The following is a 27,450-nucleotide window of genomic DNA, read 5'->3' on the forward strand; positions in this document are numbered from 1 at the left end:
AAGTTATCTAAGACATCCATACTAGAATCTGTATTTAGAAACACATATTAAAATGGGATGTTAACTTACCATGACTAAGCTTATGACATCACACATCAACATCAATGTTCAAATGTCTAAAACGGCATCCTGTGCGGCAATTTAGCTCATCACAAGATTTTCGTCTGAGCCCACAAAATTAAACTACTGACATAAAACAACAGAAAAAGAATTTAAATACATTGATAATTCTGACGCGCAGCAAAAAGACAACGATGATTTAATTGATTGTTCAGCACCGTAAACTGCTATTCTTTTTTGTTTGTAGCGCAATGTCAAATTACTCCAAAAGAACGAGAAAGAGATTGTTACAGCTTGACCTTATCAAAGCGAACACTCTCAGTCTTTCAAGTGATGTGTCCCGCATTGTTATTCATAACCCATTGACATTTTTAAAGTGTAGGGAAAGTAAAAAATCATACATTGTTAACAATTTGTAAAGTCTTGTAAAACAAAAAATTATATACAAAAAGGTAATTCCTTCTTTAAAACGAGTTTTAAATGGCAGAAAGTTTGTTTTTACATTAGTTAGTGTTATTTTATAACATGTTTACAAAATCCAAGAACGAGGACTGTCTACTCAGTGTTGGCAGACTGAATGAAACACTTCCATGGTTTTTATTTTTGCGTTACTTTCGCACAGTTAGATGATTGATGATTATTTCATCGCTTTTATTACCTACTAAGCTTATCTAGCTTGTCATCATAGCGTCTATATGTCTAAAAACGCACTGTTATTGTTAAGATTTGAATTCTAGTATTGACCTAAATTCTGTGACTTGTCAACAATGACAACGTAGTTTACACATGTACGGACTGAATTGACAAGCTGACCACCGTGCACATCAACATGTTTTGGGGAGTAGAACAAGAAATTATGGTTGACGTTGAAAACAAAAATTGTGAAAAAAATCATGAAAAATTAGCATTACTGGCCCTTTAATGTATATGTGGTTGACAACATCATTGTTTGCATTTCAAGTGGACAATTAACGAATCAATTGATATTTTGATTTAATGGTGCAATTTATTCATTTTTCAACTCATCGCAAACAATATCTTTGAAAATAATAGTTCATATAAAACTGATAAATATTTATGTTATAGGAGTAGGGCGTTGTCCTTTTCTAGGCGTGTCCTAGGACCTTAAGATTTTGTCTTACCTCGAAGCTCCAACGACAACCCAAAAGTCATAGGCAATTTCTCTGCGGACAGGTGAATGCACTAGCACACAGGAAAGGTTTGGTAAGTGGGTAACTCAAAAAGAAATAGATGAGCAGGGAGAAACACGCGTGCCCGGGGTTCTGCCTGTGCGGCATTAAACTGAAAGCTTATATGAAGGGGAGGGGCTATCTGTAATAAGCTTAAGCTTACACACATTCACGAATATAGAGAGTGGAGCACAGCTGACACCATCAACGGAACATATCGAACGATTTGTCTGCGACTACCGTGGGTTTCGTTGGTCCTCACAAAAGTTGATGTCATCTTGCTATTACCACGTTTTCTTCGTAGTCTTGTTTGCCATAGTTTTGTGGTTTCTTTGGCACTGTAAGCCAACTATACATCAGTTATTTGCTATACTATTAATATTTATTTCTTCCCACAAAACAATAATTTATGACATCATACTCTACCCTTCGCTTGTTAAATTTATTTCAATTATTGAGGAATCACACGACATCATAAAATATATACTGAATGAACGGGTTGATTTCTTGAAGATAAATGCCAAAACTTTTCGAGAATTTTCAAAAAAATGAAAAAGTTTGGGTTCATTTGAAATAATTTGGATGTAAAAGTTCAAAGGCTTTTGTTCTGAATATTTTGGTTAGTTAAGAGACCCTTCATGGTACTCCATAGGCGAGTTCCCTACTATACGCCTCCATGAAATTTGGTAAGTCTGTCGTTTCCTTTTTTATCTTAATTTTGACTGATTGCATCAGAAATAAATCAGCAAAACTGTACGTCTTCGTGTTATCTCTGACAACTTGGAATAAGGCTGTAATCGGCTACAGGAAAGAGATTTCTTGATGGATTTATCGCAAAACATCAGTTTCCAACAAATGGAAACTTTAACACAAAGAGAGACCAGAAAAGTCCACATCGTTCATCGCTCCGATTACTGTAAGAAAAATGTAAGTTAAAAATTTAGTACCAAATTTGTGCGACTCTTTGATGTGACCCCCCATAGTATTCGGTAAAACCTTGTTAGGGAACGAGCATATATGTACAAGCCTGAGGGGCAGATTAATTACATGAAGGGGTGCTCAGGGGACCTTGCAAATTCCACAGACTAGTGAGAGCTTCTGCAGTATTTTTCTGTCCAAGAAATAGTTTAGATATCACACTCTAGTGGGACAGAAAACTCTTTTCGAAGGCTATCCATAAAAATACTGTGTTTCAATGACCGACTATAATAATTTAAGAAATAATGTGCCCCTAATGGCCAATAATGGACGAAAGCAATCTTTGCACAACATAGTGTACGAGCGTAGCCGAGTACACTATGTCGTGCAAAGATTGCATGAGTGCATTATGGACCGTGAGGAGAGTACATTATTGCTATCATTGGCGATGCCAGTGACTTTGTAGATGTCAAGAACATCTTGGGCCACAATGTTGGTTAATCGCGTACATTATCATTAATAATCTGAGGGTGTGACGTCACAAAATTCACTGGTATTGACAAAGCTATAATGTAATATAGAAATAATGGACGACGCCCTGACCATTAAAGTTTATTTATAGGCAAGGGCGAGAGGAGAGCCGAGCATTAACGGGCGAGGCTTGCCGAGTCCGTTAATTTTGACTTTCCTTTCGCCGGCGCTCATAAATAAATGTTAATGGTCAGGGAGGAATCTGTTATTTCCATTATATAATCAATCAACCCAAGAAAACGGTCCAAATTTACGAAAATCGCCGATGCGAAAGACAATGGGGCCCCAGACCTTGTGCAATAAGCGACTCACTCTCTTGCGCGCTGTAAAAACTTTGCAAATCCTTAATTTTGTTTGAAAAAAGCGTTTAGACTTGGCCTACAAGTGCGCCGTTTTATTTTGTGATTATGATCTTTGCTTAAATTACAACTTACGTTTTAGCTTTAAAGTTACGATGTTTAGGATACTCTGAGATATTAAACCATGACTGTGTATTTGTGCTCAGTCACGTGGTTAAGCTCGACCAATTAAAACGTTACGGACAGACAGGTAAATATAATTATTGCTAATACCTCTTGTCTTCGGTAGTGCCAATAATGAACACAAAATTTATAAATATGATATATTATAATTTTTTGTTCATCTATTTATGTTCAGGGATACCAAAAGAACTTACAAAATATTTTTCCTGGGTCCCCCGCTGTTAATTGTGCTCGCTCCCTCAACCACACCAAAATAAATCAAATGCTGCATAATAAATACTCGATTCTAAGCCTTTAATTTATTTTTTCCAGCTGGAACCATGGGACTTGGTGGCCGATGTCAACCTGAACAAAGAAATACTTCGGTATGACATATATTCAATTTGTCGCCAGCTTGACAATACCGATTATATATTCTCAGTACTGGTTTGTGATGAATGTTGATCCTAAGCAGTATAATCCCATATGTGCGTAGTCGATACAGCAGTTAGACACAAAACTAATTGAAATGCAATTTAAGTACAGCATTATCTCAGATGTGCATACGATCAGTGCAAATCTATGCAGACAACCAGACAGATGGCTACAAGACGAGCCACCGTACAAGTATTTGTTTTATACTAGGGCACATCATGCGTATATTTTCATACTCTACATCAACCGGTTGAAATATTGTTGGAGTAGAGACGTCATAAAGGCGAAAAGAATGCTCTTGTTTCCCCTTCTTTGCTGAAAAACAGAAAGGAGAAACAACTGTTGAAACAGTTTCTTTCGTCGATAATTTTGAAGTAATTTATGTTATATTTATAACGCCCTGCTTTTGAATATGTCGTTGGCGTTGCGACTCATAAAAATACATTAAATGACTTTCATAGCAATACAAACATGCATACATATATTATGTAAATGTAAAGAGGGATACCCTGTGACGTGGTGGATATTGAACTGGTGACATTTGCCACCATCCACTCAATAGAGAATTCGTTTTGCTGAATATTGTACGTACATTGTGCTTTCATTTCAATCGTACTTCTGAAGAACGATGTCGGCGTCGTATTGCTATTATCGCATTGTATTCCTGGTCGTACTTGCTGTAGTTTTGTTTTTTCTTCTGCGTTACGGTAAGCTAGACATAGTTTTATTCTCTTCCCCGATGATATCCTTATTATGTCGACATGTCGACTCATATTTTTGACGAGCCAAGAAGCAGACACTCATACAGCAGCATTGTCTCTATTCACATCTTTGACTCCCTGAAATTGTTTCTTAGTGCGATGGTACTGGCACAAGTGACCTTATAAGTCAAAGACAAAAACAACCTTCGTCGATTAAATCTTTATAAATGGTTTCACGATTTCGAAGAGGCAAATATGTTTTGCATAGTCGCAAAATATGTTTTCGCAATTAAAAAAATACAATGACAATTTTGGTATCATTTTTTCATATTCTGATAGATATAGAAAGTACCAGCTCTGACGATTTTATAGTCATTAATGAACTGATATCTTCGATCAAACAAAGCTACTTTTACCAATCACAAGCATTTTGAAAGAAAAGTGGGATGAATTTTTTTGCAGATTATTCCGTTATAAAAGTCAAAGAGAAGCTACTCATTTTGAATTTTAGTGAATACGTTACGTTTTAATATTTTAGTTTTTAAGGGTCTAGTTTGGGCGGCAAAAGCATTCTAGTTAGAATTGTTAATACATGTAGCAATGTGGTTGATAAGAGACAGTCAAACCTTAGTGATCTATACATCCGACGTATGAAAAAGAAGGCAAAAGCCATTTCAATTGATCAAAATCACGTCTTGAGTAGATGTTATGAGAACCTGCCATCAGGCCGTCGTTTACGGGTTTCAAAGTGTAGAGCTGTGAGAACGAAGCTGAGTTGTATTCCGAATTCCATTTCAATTTTAAACAAGTCAAATTAGGGTAATGCCCAGTCATTCTCACTGATTTTAGCCTTCTTTGTTTTGTGAATTATATTATGTTTTATAATTTTTGTGTTGTATTCTGTGTTTGGTATTACGAACCACAGGTAAATTTCTCTATAGGAGAAAATAATGTTTTCTGAATCTGAATACAAAATATTGTTTGGATAGGAACTCTAACTAACAAAGACATGACGATAGATAGCTCACATAACATATGCTAAGAAAAATCCCTCCCCTCAAAAACTCCGAAGTACCTGCCAACTCTTTGACGTGCATATGATTTGGCTGCGTCACTGGGAGCTCCAACAACAGTTAATTACGTCTGAGCTTAGAGAATTTGTACACGTGTAAACGGCTAACATCCTTTTTACTGCCCTATGCAGGCTAGTCGGTATGTGAATTAGCTCCATTCTCTGGCCAGATAGCATGACGCTTCGATTGTGTGTGTAGTCACCCATATTCAATGGTCTACTTTTTTACTGACAGCCTTATATAATACTCTGATATCTGTTATATGTCGCATCTACAACAGGCGCTTGTGTAAAATCATGTGTTTCGAACGTTAACATGGAATATTGAATGAAACGTAAATGCAACAGTCTAGTTCAGGTAATTTAAAATTTCCCTGTAAAACATATAGACTAATCACGGCTACGTAGCTCAGTGCCATGACAACTGATCATACCACACATGGTAGCAAATATTATATCACCACCTGTGATCTGCTGATTTCACTATATTAGATAATACCAGATTACCCAAGCCCAAAGAATCCAACGTTGCATGATGAATGCTAAAATACTAAAATGTAAATTTCATTTTTGCAGATAAAACCAAAGAGATTGGTTTCCGATATCAGGCAGAGCATAAAGTGATACAGGTATGAATATCTTGTAGTGAATGTTGTCAGCTTGACAATAATGACATGATTTTCCTGACATAACACTTGTTTGTTTACTATGGACGATATTTACTGCTACCCTCATACTGTATAATCTGCTCAACCGATTAGGAAAATGCATAGAAAGACAGGGATTGAAATATTCCAACTCTATTAGGCTGCATTCACAAACACCTCTGGAGGAGGGAGGGGAATTTAAAAATATCAAGGGTATGTCGGGGGATTTGAAAAGACTTGATCGCGTATAGGGGGGCTCCAAACGAAACTGTCTCTGATTGATATGAAATATGGGTTGAGTTGTCTCTTAAAGGTATACAGTCACATGTTCCTATTTTGCCAGAGTTACCATGGAAAGAGAAAATATAAGCAATCACAGATTTTAAGCGGGTGGCCGCTTTTTAAGAACAGCGCCCCCACGTGAGCATTTTGAAGACCGAGGAAGGCCCTTTTGACCATATATGGGCATATTTAGATCACAGGTGACTGTATACCTTTAAATAAAAAGTCGCAAAAATTAGTTGTATGAAAAAATTTCTCTTTGTGCATTTATTGTTAAAGAACACACGCACTAACATACAGATACTTTCTCACACCTATAGATGTCAGCCCAGATCACATTGAACTGCTCCATCCTCTTTGTTATGTGTGTCAACAGAAACATTAAATTTGTTATTATAGAGCAGGACAAATATAACAGTCAACCGCTTGTTCCAATTGACAATATTTAGGATTTATGAAACAGCCCATCAACAACTTTTGCAACATTCTCAAGCAGAGACTGGAAACCTAACGTTTGATCCTGAAGTTGTAAAGCTGTTTGGCAGCTATTGGTAACCGTACTGAAAACAGCTTGTAAGACCCCCTTTCAGGACTTTGGCATTGGAATAGTAGAAATCACACTGCGTCACTTTTAATAGGACACAAATAAACAGTATACTCTTACTGGCCTTTTAGTAAACAACTCAAATTTATGTTTTGTGTATCTACTACACTTTCTTGCTCAACATCCTGAAGTGTGATGAAAATCCAGTTTTTAGCTAACCAACACAGCCATATGTGCACAGTCTGAATTATTATTGTTTAAAATTGAGGTCAAGTCTGGACTAGAATTCATTTGTAATGAAGAACAATGATTACGGTCTTAATATATATACATATACAGAATATTTTGCCAAACAGAATGTCCGTTATTATTTTGGCCTTCTGTGGGGAGTAGAACAAACAGCTGCAGTTGATACAAAGAACAAAAGGTAATGAAAATTGGTCAAAAGGTACAGCCTGCTTCCGAAGCTTTTTATGTAATCGCAGTTTCTCTGTTTTACAAAATGAAGTTCCCCTGTAAGAGAAAATATGTCAAAACAGCAACCTTCTTCCCTGAAAGAAAAACTCACCTGCACACACCGAAAAATTCAGTAACTTTCAAGATCAGGTCAGTTTTATTTTAATGAGGGGGTGGGTTCAAATTTTAGCACGTCAGAAAGAGGGGTAATTGAATGCCTGTTGAGTTTGTTGTTAGGGGACATTTGAAACAATTAGAGAACTTTTTGGGATTCTCCTCCTCTTCTAGTGATTTTGGTGAATGTAGCCTTATAGTCGAAAGCGTACAATTTATTTAAACAGACTGCCAGACAGATAGCTACACTTACTACTACTCAGATGCATGATGCGCAAACGGTAACATCGAGATACGTTTGAATGTTTTAGTAATGTCGTAGGGGCCAATAGGAAAATGTTCTTCATCGAATACTATTACGAAGGAAGTGCTGATTATGTACACTTAGTGCCACTAGTCATGGTTGGAGTGTATTCGGCCTACTGAGGAACATGACGCGTCCGTTCATTTAACTCAAACGGTCATTTTCATGTAAATATATATAATTATGTAAAGGGAGTAGGTCGTTACTCCTGCGTGTGCGGGGTTTTAGTTGTATACAGATATTCGCATACAGGGAGTTGATATATCAACATCTCGATTAGGAAATGTTGATATTAGTAAAATATTTCGAAAAGTACCTTCGATACCTCACAGGGAGTTGGGTCAGCGACTACATATAGCTCAACTTTCGGTAAAAATACCAACGCAGTCATAAAACGCTACATTTTGTACATGGCTGCGGTGGACATCTCAGATCAGCACGTGCAAACGACCTGCAATCTTTAAAAATGCATTTCACAGTGTAGACGGCACATTCTTGAATCAGCAGGAGGGAACAGTACGCACGCATCTTGTGTTCGATTTTGGACTTTGAGAAGGAAACCACTGTTAATCAGTGGATCGGAAAATTCGATGCGCAACTGGCTACTGCTGCCAAAAATAGCCAAAAAATTACTCACGAAAGTATATGTACCAACCCTTATTCAACTAAACTCAAACACAGACCAAGGAACGATAGAAATGGTATTCGATCGGTCTCATTTCCTTCAAAGGCAAATCTCTATAAAGTTGAGCAAGGAGAGTATCATGGCATTGACCGTGAAGTTGAAGCCGTTCTGACGGATGAGCAAAGTATCGGACTTTTAATGAAAGCTGTGACGACTGCGAAGTACAATTGTAGTGACAACCGTCGCATGGGTCATCCAATACCAAGAGATGGCGGATGGAATGTCTGTATGGATGTGGGAATAAATCCAAAGGAATGCATTGTGTATTCCATTGGGTATGTACTACACACCAAACTTCCAACATAGCTTTTTCCTGCATCGTGTTAACTTGAGTGTCATTTATGCTGCGTCAGACACGAAACGAAGTCGTATGTCTTACCGGAACACAGTTTTTCCTTGTGATGCGTTCACAAATTACGGTTGGGAGGGGAGGGGCTGAAGGAATGGCGATTGTTATCTTATTTTTGAGATCCCTCTCATATGGTAGAAATTCAAGTCCCTCCCAAAACTATCATATAACCACATATTTTTTAGGATGTATTGCGCAGTCTTGCTCGCAGATGTTCGGCACTCCTTTTTTTACTCACACATAAATATTCTGCAGTGGTTATAGAATATTTCTAAAGTAAATTTTTAAATTGATACATTTGTAAATGCAGTAGTTGACTTTTTGAGATTTATGAGTGTAAGCCTACTCGAGTTATTCTTCATCTTCCCCGGTAAATAGAACCCGCTGAAGAGCACCCAAAATGACGATCATGATCGAGTATGCAATTTGTGGATTACTTCCTATGCTTGACCTAATAGTAAAAAACCATAAAACGGTGACCTACCGAAAAATATATACAAAGTATAGGACTAACATGACGTAGATGCTCCTTATAAAAGATTTACAAAATTGACGATACCGGAAGGACAAAATATTCCAACAAATACAACTTTAAATCTCTAAAATTGTGGGCGTAATAATGGCAAATATGTCGGAAAATAAAAAATCCATATATTGATACATTTTGAAATTTTTATTTGGAATCTTCACTGTTCGAAATTTATTTTTGTGTTTAATATTATACGATGAGAATATGAACATTTTATTGTCTTCATGAACTTGAAATGAATGGCTTTATATATATTGATTTTTAGTGATTTCCGGGAAAAACTGTAACTTTTTTATCGTAAGGTTGTAGAAAATCAAGCCTGGTGACCCCATCTTTTTTAAAAAAAATATTTCATTATTCTAATATACAAAAATCCTAATGCAAAAGTGTAACAATAGTTGCAATTTTTCAAAATGAATGCATTGTGTATTCCACTTACGCGCGCGGGTGTGTGTGTGTGTGTGTCTGTGTGTAACAAATGAATAATGGAATAAATGAATGAATGAATGAATGAATGAATAATGGAACAAGGGAAGACATTTTTAACAATTGATTCTGCTTTGCTTTTGCTCTTTTCCTGATATAAAATGCAAGCATTGCCAATAATTGGTCGTTTGATGATGACTTTGCAGACTATGGATGTCAAGTTTATAGCTTTGACCCTTAGTAAGTACAACATATCGGTTTTTATTGTCTCTGCTGCAAACAAAATTTCCACCAGACATCTATTTAGCGTTACGTCATAAGCTTATCATGTTTGGAGATACATTAAAGAGGAATAAAATGACCTTTATTTATATGGCGTGAGCATTGCGTCTGCAACGGACGCTCAACGAGACCGGTTAACGAAGTTTGTGTAAATTTCAAATTTCCAAAGTTAGACTGAACACATTTTTGTATTTTTTGCATATTGCACGACGAAGTTCTAGATAATTGGTTTTCGATTGTTATTCATATTGAATCACATGTGGACAGTCAGGACTTTTGATGAATTCAAAATGTCATCGACTTATAGCTCCGCTAAGAAATACACCTCTGGTGTCTGTATGAATGGATTTGTTGGATTATCAACATATTCCTCTTCAAGTTTTTGAATGTTAACTTGACTGTGCTATATAATACCAATCCAATGACGACTCACAAATTAAAATGTTTATGTTGTTTTCCATTCACCGCAGCAATGGAATGTCCGAACATCGACGTTCTGAACGCATCTATTTTTACAACATCGGACTGTGTGACAACAACAACGACACTTTTAAACATCGAAAGGAGACCATAAAATGTCGAACTCTAGAGTCCATCAGGAAAATGTTGAATCATGAACAGGTAAGATGTGATATTAGCATCTACCAGAAGTGGAAAGAGTAAATTTAAATGAATTGTAAACCTGTATATCGCCTTTCCAGCGCTCAACTCACCTTGCATTCGTATGCCAGAGAATCTCAAAGCCTGGCAATAATTATACTCTGTTTAATACAAAAAATTCTTTGCTACGCTTAGTTATCAATGCAGTGTAAGTTTTTAAATACTTATTCAGGATTAAAGTATTACATATACAATGTTAAATAATATTCAGCATGAAATATCATATTCAATGACATTCAGTATTATATATATCTATATATATAAATCTACCATCGAGAACAATATAACTTTGCGTGCACTAAGGAAACGTACAGACCGCCCGTTCCGCAAAACTTATACCACCTACATGCATCATTGCAATCAGACATATGCAGTGCATTCTGCGGCTGCGTCTGTGCGTTTACTTTTGAACGGTTTCACGGGACCATTTGGACGATTGCCAGAATATGTCACGCGGTACGTGACCTTTATGATGCTAGCCAATCTCCACCCGGAGATTGAAGTGCGGTGTGGCGTTGTTTGACATACCATGATTCTCTCTTCGGTTTTTTTTTCCAGAAAGACATCGACGTTGTTAAATTTGACATAGAAGGTGACGAATTACGATGTCTTCCGGAGATACTGTCAAGCGGAATTCTGAATCGTGTAAAACTGCTCGATTTTGAGCTTCATGTCTTTACAATTGAACGGTATGGATTTAACGCCCTAGACGTCCTAAAACTTGTCCGAACCCTCGAACACGAGCACGGGTTCCTGCTTTGGTTTGAACATGAAAATGAATACCGTAAGCTTGTTGACTATGGACCGTATGCTGGCAATCACAGTGATTGTTTAGAACTCGCTTATATCAATACAAAGTTTTTAACGAATGACACATCCATCTGACCAACTTTTCTTGTCGAAAACGAACCTATTTTCTGTAAACGTGAACTTCAATATAAATAACATATTTCTTTGACTTCTTCATTTCTTTCATTTACTTGTTTGAACACTCTGTAAGAGCAAAAGATTTTCAGATAATTCTGCGCTGCAATAATTCCCTTGTGTAAATTATCTTATGGTTTTATTACATAAAATAGTACATTTTATGTAATCTTTCCAAGATAATGAAGGTAACATTTCTTGTCATTGTTTTGTTGAGGGAGATTTACTCGTGTATAGAGTGAGGTAATGGAATAAAATTACAAGCACTGTAAACTCAATATGTGAACGATTTATTGAGCGTCATGTGGAGGTTTCATTTTATCAGAAATGGCCGAGTAAGAGATAAGTGGGTGAACTTTATAATAACGCAACCCGGGGATGGATATTTGGACGCTCAAACCTTTACAGTATTATGCGGCGTACCACTTGTGGGGGCTCATGTTGATACTTTAAGAGTAAATAAACTTTTCACCAGATTTGGAAGTGTGAAAGTTTGCTTTGGGGAAGTATGAGCAAAAGTTTAATCTTTCATTTTCGAGGCATGGCACGAACTTCCTTGACAGCGCCCTCTTCAATGAGAAGAGGAGGAACTAGTGAGGGGAGTTGAAGTTTCTCAAATCATAGAGGGAGAGTAGTTGCCAACAGCTTTAAGATTTCTTTGCAGTGTCAATTTCTTTCGCTTTAACGCCACAAAGTAGGTTATCACATGCCTTGATGTGAGTGCAAATGAGAGCATTGATTTGAATAGTAACATCAGGGGGAAGTTAGCGGGCCGGTGAACGATGTACTGACCGGTTTCCATGGTTACCCGGTCCAGTGCAGCCCTTCGACGTTTTCGACGTCACAGTAGACGCTTAACGCTACATGTAAAATATTCATGCGTGCACTGCTATTTTGACTTTCGTTAAATCTGTTTAATGTTTGTCGATAATGGTAAAATTGTTTGGAAATGCCCTGCATAAAACTAAATGTCATATAGCGTTAACTATGAAGAGGCATGTAATAAAAATATTATTGCCTGAATACATAGGTTTATATGCCCTCGCAGCAGGAGGCAATTTGCCCTCCTGGCGTCGGGCAAATTGTCAGCTGCTCTCGGGCACATAAACCCATGTATTCAGGCAATAATATATAATGCATATATTTATATGTAAAACATTGCTAATCACTATCTTTCAACTATTGTTGGTTGCCCCTGATTACATAGTTTCCTTGGTAAAAAGCATGGCGGTTGATTTCGCAGCGTGTTCAGTCACGGGGATTTACAATATAAGGTCTCACGTTTCACTGAAATTCAGTAATATATTTCATATCTGCTCATGTCAAAAGTAAATGATCTTGAGACGCTTGGCAAAATTAATTGACATTGCCTGGAATAAAATGCTTACAGTTGCTTACAATGTTACAGTATTTGTTTGGCAGAAGTGACGACTCATGGAAATGGGCCTCACTTCGCATTCAATTCAGTAACCTGGGATGTAATTTATGTCGAGGGTTAGAGTCATTAGCCAGGTACTTGAGAGAAAAACCTTTTCCGTTAAAATCGAATTATTTGTGTCAACCAAACTTCTGTCGTTTCATTTTTCAACCCTATTTTTCAGGAAGATGCCCGCGTGATGTTATAGGTCACCACGCTCCAAGTTTTAATATACGAGTAAAGCTGGTAATAACGTCTTCCTATTCGACTGCGATATAGATTAGAGGTTACGATGCGAGTAGCTGGACAAACTTCGGAAACCCTACGGGCGGAAGCTGTTATATTCAAAGTCACTGGCAAACATCAAGCACTTATATTGGAATCAAATTATCTACTACATCCATACTAGAATCTGTATTTAGAAACACATATTAAAATGGGATGTTAACTTACCATGAGTAAGCTTATTATTCACACATCAACATAAATGTTCAAATGTCTAAAACGACATCCTATGCGGCAATTTAGCTCATCACAAATTTTTTGTCTGAGCCCACATAATTAAACTACTGACAGAAAACAACAGAAAAAGAATGTTTAAATGCATTGATAATTCTGACGCGCAGCAAAAAGACAACGATGATTTAATTGATTGTTCAGCACCGTAAACTGCTATTCTTTTTTATGGTAGCGCAATGCCAAATTACTCCAAGAGAATCGATAAAGAGATTGTTACAGCTTGACCTTATCAAAGCGAACTCTCTCAGTCTCTCAAGTGATGCGTCCCTTATGTTATTCATAACCCATTGACATTTTTAAAGTGTAAGGAAAGTAAAATATCATACATTGTTAACAATTTGTAAAGTCTTGTAAAACAAAAAATTATATACGAAAAGGTAATTCCTTGTTTAGAACCAGTTTTAAATGGCATGTACGTGGCAATCCTCGCAATCTTAAAAGAAAATAAGTGAGCTATTGCTTCGTTTCATTTCGCGTGTTTCGGCATCATCACAATTGTCTTCCCATTAATACGGTATCTTTGATTTTTATGTTCAACAACATTTTCCTACAACTTAATTGCATATTTTTCGTCATTATATTGGGCAGAGTGGCGTCATCGGTGTTGGCAACTAGTTCTCCGCCTTCGTGCAGTTTGCTCTGCACCCGTAGGATTCTTCATCCGTGTTAGTATTCCTTAGTGCAGGGAAATATTTGTTTCGTTTACTCTTCCTATACTTGAGATGTTTTTGTTTTAATTATTTTACTGGTATCGATTACCGCCAGGTTCATTAACCTTTGCCTCAGATAAACAATCTCCGTAACAATAACACTACTCTCTATCACATACATGCCATTTTTATTTGCATATAAAAATATGCATTGGTTTGTACGCCGTAACGAAAGACAGAAAGTTTTTTTTACATTAGTTGGTGTTATTTTATAACATGTTTACAAAATCCCAGAACGAGGACTGTCTACTTAGTGATGAAAGACTGAATGGAAAACTTCCATGGTTTTCAGTTTTGCGTTACTTTCCCACAGTTAGAAATGTGAAGATACCTGGGGATTATTTTGATGATTATTTCATTGCTTTTATTACCTACTTGGCTTATCTAGCTTGTCATCATAGCGTCTATATGTCTAAAAACGCAATGTTATTGTTAAGATTTGAATCCTAGTATTGACCTAAATTCTGTGACTTGTCAACAATGAAAACGTAGTTTACATATGTACGGACTGAATTGACAAGCTGACCACCGTGCACATCAACATGTTTTGGGGAGTAGAACAAGAAATTATGGTTGACGTTGAAAACAAAAACTGTGAAAAAAATGATCAAAAGTTAGCATTACTGGCCTATTAATGTAAATATGGTTGACAGCATAATTGTTTGCATTTCAAGTGAACAGTTAACGAATCAATTGATATTTTGATTTAATGGTGCAATTTATTCATTTTTCAACCCATCGTAAACAAAAGTCTTGGGCATAGTTATGGACAATTTCTCTGCGGAATGGTGAATGCAGTAACGCACAGGAAAGGTTTGGTAAGTGGGTAACTAAAAAAAATAGATGCGCAGGGAGAAAGACGCGTGTCCGGGGTTCTTCCTGCGCGGCATTAAATTGAAAGCTTATATGAAGGGGAGGGGCTATCTGTAATAAGCTTAAGCTTACACACATTCACGAATATAGAGAGTGGAGCACAGCTGACACCATCAACGGAACATATCGAACGATTTGTCTGTGACTACCGTGTGTTTCGTTGGTCCTCACAAAAGTGATGTCATCTTGCTATTACCGCGTTTTCTTCGTAGTCTTGTTTGCCATAGTTTTGTGGTTTCTTCGGCACGGTAAGCCAACTATACATCAGTTATTTGCTATACGATTAATATTTATTTCTTCCCACAAAACAATAATTTATGACATCATACTCGACCCTTGGCTTGTTAAATTGATTTCAATTATTGAGGAATCACACAGCTTCATAAAATATATACTGAATGAAGGGGTTTCAAGACAAATGCGAAAACCTTTCGAGGATTTAAAAAAATGAAAAACGTGTATGGGTTGATTTGAAATAATAATTTGATTAAGGTTTCAAAGGCTTTTGTCCTGAATATTTTGGTTAGTTTAGAGACCCTCATTGGTACCCCTTAGGCGCAATCAATACTACCCGAGTTCCCTAGTATATGCCTTAATGTATTTTTTTTCTTAATTTTCTTAAACTTTTGCCGATATCCTGTATTTGTTATCAGCTATTCATTCCTGTAAGCGGCACAACAATTACATGATTTTCAGGTAATAGGTGCGGCCGTGATCGCCTTACAGCCGGCTTTATGGCCGGTGGCAGGCTTTTAACGAAACCGCCTCAGACTACTAAATGCTGTACACCACACTTAGATATCTATCAGATTGTTACCTCCAGCAGATTTCATCAATTTGGTGCATTTTTTGAGAGTTATATGACTAATTACAAAATTACGAAATTTCATAAAATATGAAATATGAAAATGAGCTATTTATCAACTTGACACTGCCCTATGCTTCATGGGACAACTAGATATCTATCCGATAAACATCTGTAGCATGTTTCATCAAATTTAATGCCTTTCATTCTGGAGTAATATCACTAATTATAAAGTTCATTAAATATGCAAATGAACCCTTAATTAACTTGCCATTGCTCAATGTTTCATAACACAATTAGATGTTGATCAGATCAATATCTGTAGCAGATTTCATCTAATTTGGCGCATTTATACTTGACACTGCCCAACGTTTTCAGTACAATTAGATATTTATGAGATCAATATATTCAGCGGTTTGGGTGACGTAATTTCAGAGTTATATACCTAATTTTAAAGTTCATTTAATATGCAGTTTGCTTGAACGAGGATGTCTTATATGTTTATATTCATTTTATATGCAGTGTTTGATCGGCCTCCATTATTTCAGTTAATTTCAACATTGTGTGATTAGGCTGGTTTGGATGAAAGGACTAAAGGTCGTTGCGTATACCGGTTTTGTTGTTACGTCATTCCTCTTATCTTTATCAGTGAGGTGAAGCTGAGGCTTTGTTGACACTAGGGTTCATTTAGCAGATTGTCTAGGCATGTTGCAGAACACCCAGCGATTTGGCTGAGTAATTAACAACATTACTGCGCGAACCGCTGATGCGACGGCTGTAATGAACTTGTTGTAAAACACGTGAGCACATTCAGTCCACATCTGGTTTTATCTATTTAATGGTTGTTTTTACATTGTCTATATTGTAATCGTTTTTTCTTGGTCTGTCGGTCTTTTGTAAATTTGAACCACAGTTGAAATACGTCTTTGAACTTCTTTGTAATCAATGCATGATATTGTTGTTTTGTCGTTATTTTTGTGCATTCTCTTATGCAAAATAAATAAATAAATAAATAAATAAATAAATAAATAAATAAATAAATAAATAAATAAATAAATAAATAAATAAATAAAGACACGTTAGATTCGTTATGAACTTGACGCACAGTATGTATTTTCCCTCTAAACATTGGAAATTATAGTGTCCGACATACAATTTGTCAGAAATTGCCTCGCATATTTGTCACTTTAGACTCGTTAGCTCACTGATTGGTCAAGTACTTTATTTTGAAAAAAGCCAAGATTTCCTATGGCTCAGGTTACGATGTATTTAGGGAGGACTAAAGAAAAATAAAGACCGTAGTAAGGCAGCGTGAAAACACACCAATCTGTACACATATGTAAATCACTTTGAAATTACCCGTGAGACAATCTGCATCTGAAAAAGCACTTTGAAATATATCGGGAAAAAAGAGGCATGAACATTTCAAATGACCGAGTGACTATAGGTCGTCGTGTTTCTCACTTGTTGTTTTGCTCACAGACTGTCGGTGGTCATCAGGGATCTGAAAATGCGGTGATTAAAAATGGGAAAAAAGCCGTAGAGTAAAATTTAAAGTTTTGTGGTTCTAGGGAATTAAGGTTCCAACCATGTTTCAATATACTAATTACCTCTCTGTGATTCTCACCACAAGCAAATACGTACACTAACCTTCATCAGTCTTTCGTTTGACTTTATACCTATTTCGACACTGCGACCAGGTCTAAACTAGGCCACACTGGATGACCCATATCTTGAAGCAGGGCTATACTGTTCATTTTATCGGTACACCCCTCCCGCCGCTTGAGAGACGGATCAGCTCAAGGTCACCCCTGTGTCAACTTGTAACAAAACAATTTTAATAAGATGAGCTGACAGAAACATATGTTTACAGATGCTCACACGCCTTATCTTTGAATCTTTGCTGTGCAAAAATGTCCGGTTATAAAATCAATAAGACTGATACTTCAAAATTAATGACTACAATCTTGGGCCTTCTTGAAATTCCGATATAATCCTAAACGCATACAAATAAGTTCCCTTACATGGCTTTGAATCTTTCTGGTAGGGATCACTGACTACTTTTTGAAAGTGATCGAAATATTTCATCAAAATGATGGCCTATTCGACGTTTGTTGGAAAGCGAAGGTAATCGCAGGCACTCAAAAGGCAAATTTTAAAGTTTACCCATTTTCAGGTAATTTCATTGCAATGTTCTGTTACGATAAAAGTCTCATCACTGTTGAATTTACCAATTGACTATGTACTGTGTGTTTGTCACTAAAACCAATAACTTTTATAAGTTGTGGTGTGGTTGATATCAATTTTGATACTTCGGCCAGGCCTCTTCCTTGGCTAGACTTGAAGATCGGTCTGTTCAGACATGGCTGTATCCTTCCTTTTATTGATGCAGGCCTGCCTCGAGCACCGGATCAGCTAAAAATATACCCTTGGCCATCCTGTGACAAGTACGATTATGATAAGATAGACAGACGGAAGCGTTTGTTTACAAATGCTCACCGGCTTAACCTCTTGAGTCCTTGTTGTAAAAACATCCAGAACCAATAAATTATAGTGATACTGCGAAATTAATGATAAATCTTTAGCATTTTTAAAATTACCGATGTGATCCTTAACGCATGGATACAAACATTATAGGATGGCATTTTTGACACTCGAGTTTGTCGTCATCAATTGCTTCAACAAAGCGTTAAGCACAGACCCTTAATTTAACAGTATTTGACAGTAATTGAAGAATTTAATTCAACAGAGGCTTATCAACGTTAACGTTCCTTTGAAAGGCAGAAAATGGCTAATTTCGAACTCTCATTTAAAATCTTTGACTATCCTCATTAAACGGTAAAATACTCGCGAGCGATAAAGGCAGAAAATGGCTCTCTGATTCTACCGAATGAGTTTCTATTTTACACAGGCAGCAATATTCTGCTTGAAGAAATAACCTTGGCTAGAGCAGAGTAGATTACACAAGATCAGCTTTAATTCTGCCTCTGCTCAATCGAAATACAAACTTCGGAGACTGATCAATCATCGTAAAACACGCTAGCATACTATTTACTCCTAATGAAATGAACATTATCCAAACTAAAAGCCTGACTTTTATAAGTTTGGTATCCAACGAAGCAAATTAGGACCGGTGCAATTACCTTGCCTCGAACATAATTCACAGGTTTCACGTGCAGTAAATCATGCAGTAAAACCGTCCGTTATCTGTACACAATAGAAAAACGCACCACTTAGCCTATAAATGGTGGGATGGCTGTCAAAACATTTCTCACCGACTCTTTGGTGGTGCTGACGCTTCGCAGTATCTAAAATAAATAACTATTCATCAATGTATATCAACCAACCAAATACCATGCCTAAAACCGAATTCACACCCTGCTTTTTGTAATTTGCTCTACAGCCTCTGACAAGTGAACTACGACGCTGCATGGTTTGGTTTTCACGCTACAGGAAGCTGATTTATAGTACATAAACTCATAAAATCAATTAGACTGATACTGCAAAATTAATTACTACAATCTTTGGCCTTCTTGAAATTCCGTTATAATCCTTAACGCATACATATGAGTTCCCTTACATGGCTTTGAATCTTTCTGGTAGGGATCACTGACTACTTTTTGAAAGTGATCGAAATATTTCATCCAAAGGGTGGCCTATTCGACGTTTGTTGGAAAGCGAGGGTAATCGCAGGCACTTAAAAGGCAACTATAAAGGTTTACCCATTTTCAGGTAATTTCATTGTAATGTTCTGTTATGATAAAAGTCTCATCGCTGTTGAATTTACCAATTGACTATGTACTGTGTGTTTGTCACTACAACCAATAGCTTTTATAAGTTGTGGTGTGGTTGATATCAATTTTGATACTTCGGCCAGGCCTCTTCCTTGGCTAGACTTGAAGATCGGTCTGTTCAGACATGGCTGTACCCTTCCTTTTATTGATGCAGGCCTGCCTCGAGCACCGGATCAGCTAAAAATATACCCTGGGCCATCCTGTGACAAGTACGATTATGATAAGATAGACAGACGGAAGCGTTTGTTTACAAATGCTCACCGGCTTAACCTCTTGAGTGCTTGTTGTTAAAAACATCCAGAACCAATAAATTATAGTGATACTGCGAAATTAATGATAAATCTTTAGCATTTTTAAAATTACCGATGTGATCCTTAACGCATGGATACAAACATTATAGGACGGCATTTTTGACACTCAAGTTTATCGTCATTAATTGCATCAACAAAGCGTTTAGCACAGATTCTTAATTTAGGGTGGCCCTAAAACGAAGGGGGAAGGGGGATACGAAGGGCTTATGACCCTAAAACGAAGGGGGAAGGGGATACGAAGGGCTTATGACCCTAAAACGAAGGGGGAAGGGGGAAGGGGGAAGGGGGATACGAAGGGCTTATGACCCTAAAACGAAGGGGGAAGGGGGAAGGGGGATACGAAGGGCTTATGACCCTAAAACGAAGGGGGAAGGGGGAAGGGGGATACGAAGGGCTTATGACCCTAAAACGAAGGGGAAGGGGGAAGGGGGATACGAAGGGCTTATGACCCTAAAACGAAGGGGGAAGGGGGATACGAAGGGCTTATGACCCTAAAACGAAGGGGGAAGGGGATACGAAGGGCTTATGACCCTAAAACGAAGGGGGAGGGTTAGGATGGGACTATGATATTCACATTCTAAGTAGATAACCCTTGGATAACACTATGCAAAAATAAAATATTGTCCTGACTATGATAAAAATATGAAAAAGAGAAATAGTATAGTCACACTTAAGGGATTTATGTTAGTGGACAAGACGGGGTGGCTTTATGTACAATTACAAGAACCATATACGTGATCAATAACTATCACTGAAGCAGTGAAGTGGGATATGATATTCACAGTAACAGAAGAAAACACTTTGATAGCGATATGCAAAAATGAAATATTGTCCGTACAATTAAGGGAGTTATGTTATTGGGTGACCCCAGGGGGAGCGGGCTTATGTACAATACACTATATACAGGCACTCACGCCTATAACTATCACTGCAGCCATGAGCAGGGACATGATATTCACAGTGTAAGTAGAAAAAAGTTTGATAAATAAAAGCAAAATGAAATATTATTCTCACGCTTAAGGGACGTATCTTTTTGCACGGGGGGGGGGGCTAAGTACAATTCAATCTTAAAGTACTACCATCATACACATCGGGGCCCTATAACTATAACTGATGCCACGAAGCCTGGGAGCATGATATTTTCAGAATTAATATTGAACACATTTACAACAAGATTAAAAAATGAAATATTGTCCTAAGGCATAAGGCATTTATGCTATAGGACGAGGGGGGACTTAGTATATAATGTACAATATACAAACACTGATGCCATACTGAAGACGGGGCCTATAACTTTAACTTTTGCCACGAAGGGGGAGATGATATTCTCAGTTTCAGTAGAGAACACATTGATAACAAGATGCAAAGGGATTTATTTATATTGTCCTTGCGCTCAAGGGACTCATGTTATTAGACAAGGGGGGGGGAGCTTAGTGTACAATGTATAATATACAGTCACTAGGTCATACTGAAGACGGGGCCCATAACTTTAAATTATGCCACGGAGGGGACATGATATTCACAGTGCCAGTAGTGAACACTTTGATAGAAACATGCAAAGTTAAATTGTTGTCCTCCTCCATAACAGACTCATGTTATTGGACGAAGGGGGGGGGGGCATAGTAGATAATATACAATACACAGGCATGGGCACCATACTGAAGACATGGCCTATAACTTTAAATTATGCCACGAAGGGGGACATTATATTTTCAGCGTGAGAAGCGAAAAGTTTGATAGAAACATGCCAAGTTAAATTATCGTCATCGGGCATAAGGGACTTATGATATAGGACGGGGGGGAGCTTTGTGTAAATGTCTAATGTATAATATATATTAGCACTAGCACCATACTATAGATAGGGCCGATAACTTTAAATTATGCTACGAAGGGGACATTATATTCTCAGTGTCAGTAGAGAATACATTGATTGCAAGATGCAAAAATGAAATATTGTCCTCACGCTCAAGGGACTTATGTTATTGGACGAAGGGGGGAGAGCTTTTTGTATAATGTAATATAAATAGGCACTAGCACCATACTGAAGTCATGGCCTATAACTATCACTGATGCCATGAAGGCGGACATAATATTCACAGTGTTAGTAGTGAAGAGTGTGATAGAAACATTGAAAGTTACGTTAATGTCATCGGGCATAAGGGACTTATGCTATTGGACGAGGGGGGAGGCTTTGTGTATAATGTATAATACATAGGCACTATCGCAATACTAAAGATAAGGCCTATAGCTTAAAAGTTTGCCGCGAAGGTAGACATGGTATTCTCAGTGTCAGTAGAGAACACATTGTTAACAATATACAGAAATGAAAAATAGTCCTCAGGCATAAGGGACTTATGTTATTGAACGAAGGGGGAGGGCATAGTGTATAACGTTTAATATAAAGGGATTAGCACCATACTGAAGACAGGGCCTATAACTTTTACTTTTGCCACGAAGGGGGACATGATATTCTCAGTTTCAGTAGAGAACACATTGATAACAAGATGCAAAAATTAAATATTGTCTTAGGGCTTAAGGGATTTATATAATGGGACGAAGGGGGTGGGGCTTTGTGAATAATGTATAATATACAGTCACAAGTGCCATACTGAAGACGGGGCCAATAAGTTTAAATTATGCTATGAAGGGGGACATGATATTCTCAGTGTCAGTAGAGAACACATTGATTGCAAGATGCAAAAATAAAATATTGCCCTCGCACTCAAGGTACTCTTGTTATTGAACAGGGGGGGCTTAATGTATAATGTATAATATACAGTCACTCTAGGTCATACAGAAGACGGGGCCAATTACTTTAAATTATGCCATGAAGGGAGACATGGTATTCTCAGTGTCAGTAGAGAACACATTGATTGCAAGATGCAAAAATAAAATATTGTCCTCACGTTCAAGGGACTCTTTTTATTGGACAAAGGGCGGGCTTAGTGTATAATGTATAATATACAGTCAGCAGAGCCATACTGAAGACGGGCCTATAACTTTAAATTGTGCCACTAAGGGGGACATGATATCCTCAGTGTCAATAGAGAACACATTGATAACAAGATGCAAAACGGAATATTCGCTTAGGGTTAAGGGATTTATATAATGGGTTTTTGCGGGTTCTGGGATATTTGTTTTTGGCAAAAAGTTGTCATCAATTTTATGTGTTCGTGTATACGATCGCGTACAGTGACCTAGCGGGAGGGACTTAAGAATTATGTGTTTGTGCACACAAAAATTTACATTTATCAGAATGTTTACTTATATAACAGTCACAACAAATTGCCTACTTTCATGTATGCCTTTTATTTCAAAGTATTACTTCCAATAATCACACTGTTAACAATGTTGTCGCCTCTCGTTCTGTGGAAAATACAGATGAACACATAGTGCACTCATGTTATGCACAGTTATGCATTGGATTATTCGGACATCCGACTGATTACAGTTCTGTAATTAATGTAATAAGATTACGCTATATATGCTATAGTCCCCCATAATGCTTTGTGGCTTCATACCTTTTGATATTTACATTTGCTGCATTAAATATATTTACAGGTACATTGCATACACTTGTAATACACTGGTAAATTGTTTACTGACACCGTGAAAATCATGTCCCCTTCGTGCCAAAATTTAAAGTTATAGGCCCCGTCTTCAGTATGGCGCTAATCCTTTTATAGTAAATGTTATACACTATGCCCCCCCCCTTCGTCCAATAACATAAGTCCCTTATGCCTGAAGACAATAATTTTACTTTGCATATTTCTATCACACTCTTTGCTACTGACACTGTGAATAACATGTTCCCTTCGAGCCAAAATTTAAAGTTATAGGCCCAGTCTTCAGTATGGCGCTAATCCCTTTATATTAAACTTTATACACTATGCCTCGCCATCGTCCAATAACATAAGTCCCTTATACCTGAGGATAATAATTTAACTTTGCATGTTTCTATCAAACTCTTTGCTACTGACACTGTGAATATCATGTCCCCTTCGAGCCAAAATTTAAAGTTATAGGCCCCGTCTTCAGTATGGCGCTAATCCTTTTATAGTAAACGTTATACACTATGCCCCCCTTCGTCCAATAACATAAGTCCCTTATGCCCGACGACAATAATTTAACTGTCCATGTTTCTATCAACTCTTTGCTACTGACACTGAAAATATCATGTCCCCTTCGTGCCAAAATTTAAAGTTATAGGCCCTGTCTTCAGTATGGCGCTAATCCTTTTATAGTAAATGTTATACACTATGCCCCCCCCCTTCGTCCAATAAAATAAGTCCCTTATGCCTGAGGACAATAATTTTACTTTGCATATTTCTATCACACTCTTTGCTACTGACACTGTGAATATCATGTCCCCTTCGAGCCAAAATTTAAAGTTATAGGCCCCGTCTTCAGTATGGCGCTAATCCCTTTATATTAAACTTTATACACTATGCCTCGCCATCGTCCAATAACATAAGTCCCTTATACCTGAGGATAATAATTTAACTTTGCATGTTTCTATCAAACTCTTTGCTACTGACACTGTGAATATCATGTCCCCTTCGAGCCAAAATTTAAAGTTATAGGCCCCGTCTTCAGTATGGCGCTAATCCTTCTATAGTTAACGATATACACTATGCCCCCCCTTCGTCCAATAACATAAGTCCCTTATGCCTGAGGACAATAATTTAACTTTGCATGTTTCTATCAAACTCTTTGCTACGGACAATGTGAATATCATGTCCCCTTAGTGCCAAAATGTATAGTTATAGGCCCCGTCTTCAGTATGGCGCTAATCCTATAATAGTAAACGTTATACACTATGCTCCCCTTTGTCCAATAACATAAGTCCCTTATGCCTGAGGACAATAATTTAACTTTTGCATGTTTCTATCAAACTCTTCGCTACTGACACTGTGAATATCATGTCCCCTTGGTGGCAAAATTTAAAGTTATAGGCCCTGTCTTCAGTTTTGCGCTAATGCCTTCATATTATACGTTATAAACTATGCCCCCCCCTTCGTCCAATAACATAGGTCCCTTATGCCTGAGGACACTTTTTCATTTTTGTATATTGTTATGAATGTGTTTTCTACTGACACTGACAATATCATGTCTCCCTTCGCTGCAAAATTTAAAGTTATAGACCCCGTCTTCAGTATGGCACTAATGCCTCTATATTAAACATAACGCACAAAGCCCTCCCCTTTTGTTCATGCATTTAAGTCCCTGAAGCGTGAGAACAATATTTCATTTTTACATGCTTTTCTCAAAGTGTTTCTTCTATTACTATGAATATCTTGTCACCTTCAGGCCATCAGTGATAGTTATGGGCCCCGATCAGTATGATGCTGGTACTTGTATATTGCACTGTACCAAAGCCCTTCCCTTCGGCCAATAGAAACGTACTTTAAGTGTAAGGATAATTTTTCTTTTTTGCATATTGTTGTGAAATTAGTCTCTACTAAGACGGTGAATATCATGTCCCCTTTAAGGTAACAGTGGTAGTTATAGACCCCATCAGATTAGTGCCAGTGCGTGTATATATTTCATTGCGCATAAAGCCCCCTCCTCCTTGGTCTACTAACATAAGTCCCTTAAGCGTGTGGGTAATATTTCACTTTTGCATATTTTAATCAAAGCCAGGACAATATTTCATTTTTGCATGGTGTTGTCAAAGTTTTATGTACTTACAATGTGAATATCATAGCCCTTCGTATTTCCCCCTTCCCCCTTCCCCTTCCCCCTCCGTTTTAGTTTTTCCCTTAATTTAACAGTATTTGACAGTGATTGAATTTAATTCAACAGAGGCTTATCAACATTAACGTTCCTTTGAAAGGCAGAAAATGGCTAATTTCGAACTCTCATTTAAAATCTTTGACTATCCTCATTAAACGGTAATATACTCGCGAGCGATAAAGGCAGAAAATGGCTCTCTGATTCTACCGAATGAGTTTCTATTTTACACAGGCAGCAATATTCTGCTTGAAGAAATATCCTTGGCTAGAGCAGAATTCTGCCTCTGCTCAATCGAAATTCAAACTTCGGAGACTGATCAATCATCGCAAAACACGCTAGCATACTATTTACTCCTAATGAAATGAACATTATCCAAACTAAAAGCCTGACTTTTATAAGTTTGGTATCCAACGAAGCAAATTAGGACCGGTGCAATTACCTTGCCTCGAACATAATTCACAGGTTTCACGTGCAGTAAATCATGCAGTAAAACCGTCCGTTATCTGTACACAATAGAAAAACGCACCACTTATAAATGGTGGGATGGCTGTCAAAACATTTCTCACCGACTCTTGGGTGGTGCTGACGCTTCGCAGTATCTAAAATAAATAACTATTCATCAATGTATAACAACTAACCAAATACCATGCCTAAAACCGAATTCACACCCTGCTTTTTGTGATTTGCTCTACAGCCTCTGACAAGTGAACTACGACGCTGCATGGTTTGGTGTTCATGCTACAAGAAGCTGCTTTATAATACCCTCTTATTATTGAACAAATAACAGCTTTGCAGGCAAGAAGACCAACTCGCTCGCCGAAGGTAGAAACAGGTAACTTGTTTTTCCTATGTACCATTTTAACATGCTTCGCATTCCTGTGTTACTTGTATATACGGCTACTCGATATGTATATTTCGGTTGATATACGTTTCTGTAGCCAGTATTCTGAAGTGTTCTGAGTTACTCGTTCACACCTAGACAGTAGCGCCCTTTACTTGATTTCTCCACACCGTCGCTAAAATCTTCAAAAACATTCATAGCCCATTATTTCTCTTGATCAAACAAAAAATCATGGAAATAGCTTTCAGGTGATATATAATAGTTTGGTAAAAATTACACAACCTGACCGCAAATTTCACCTTTCAAAATAAGTCGAAGATAAAATTAGTCAAACGAGTACGTTGAAGTGCAACGTTGACTTAGGACCTACGGCCTCCTTTCAGTAGGATGATGAAAGTGGGCAACCTCGGGACAATTACAGCTATTTCTCTTAATCATTGTAAGGTTGAATACGGTCTGTCAAAGACTGCGTTGTTATTTCGTATCATGTACGCGAACAAACACTCGCTTATGGCAGCATGTTTAATCTCAGAGAATTGTTTATTCTTGATAATTTTCATATCTAATTCAGAAGACAAAAATATCGATCGATGTTTCTGTAGATAACTTACCATGCTCTAATTTCTGTCTGTTCTGTGCTGTTTTGTGTCTATGTTTACAACTATTGTCTTGCGAATTTTGACCTAGTGTTATTGGATTATGGATTGGTATGATTGCGATTCTATTTTCATTTCCAGTATCTCAACAATGAGATTGCATCTATAAGTCTTTAACTTTCCAGTCAAAGTATACACTATTGAAGTACTTTCTCGTATCGAAAAACACAAATCTCTCGACCTCTTTATTAACGAGGCACAAATAAGTCTTAGTCGAG

The 27,450-nt window shown here is 37.3% G+C and overlaps 1 protein-coding gene across 1 annotated transcript; it reads left to right on the forward strand.

Annotated features, from left to right (window-relative positions):
* Window positions 1-4,165: 4,165 nt before the first annotated feature.
* Window positions 4,166-11,840, forward strand: LOC139132586 (probable methyltransferase-like protein 24). Its single transcript, XM_070698876.1, has 6 exons — window positions 4,166-4,302; window positions 5,945-5,997; window positions 8,446-8,675; window positions 9,873-9,944; window positions 10,457-10,607; window positions 11,205-11,840. The coding sequence occupies exons 1-6, from the start codon at window positions 4,224-4,226 to the stop codon at window positions 11,529-11,531; spliced, it is 912 nt and encodes a 303-aa protein (XP_070554977.1). The 5' UTR covers window positions 4,166-4,223; the 3' UTR covers window positions 11,532-11,840.
* Window positions 11,841-27,450: the final 15,610 nt, after the last annotated feature.

Source organism: Ptychodera flava, chromosome 5 (assembly GCF_041260155.1).
Source record: "Ptychodera flava strain L36383 chromosome 5, AS_Pfla_20210202, whole genome shotgun sequence".
Classification (NCBI taxonomy): Eukaryota; Metazoa; Hemichordata; class Enteropneusta; family Ptychoderidae; genus Ptychodera; species Ptychodera flava.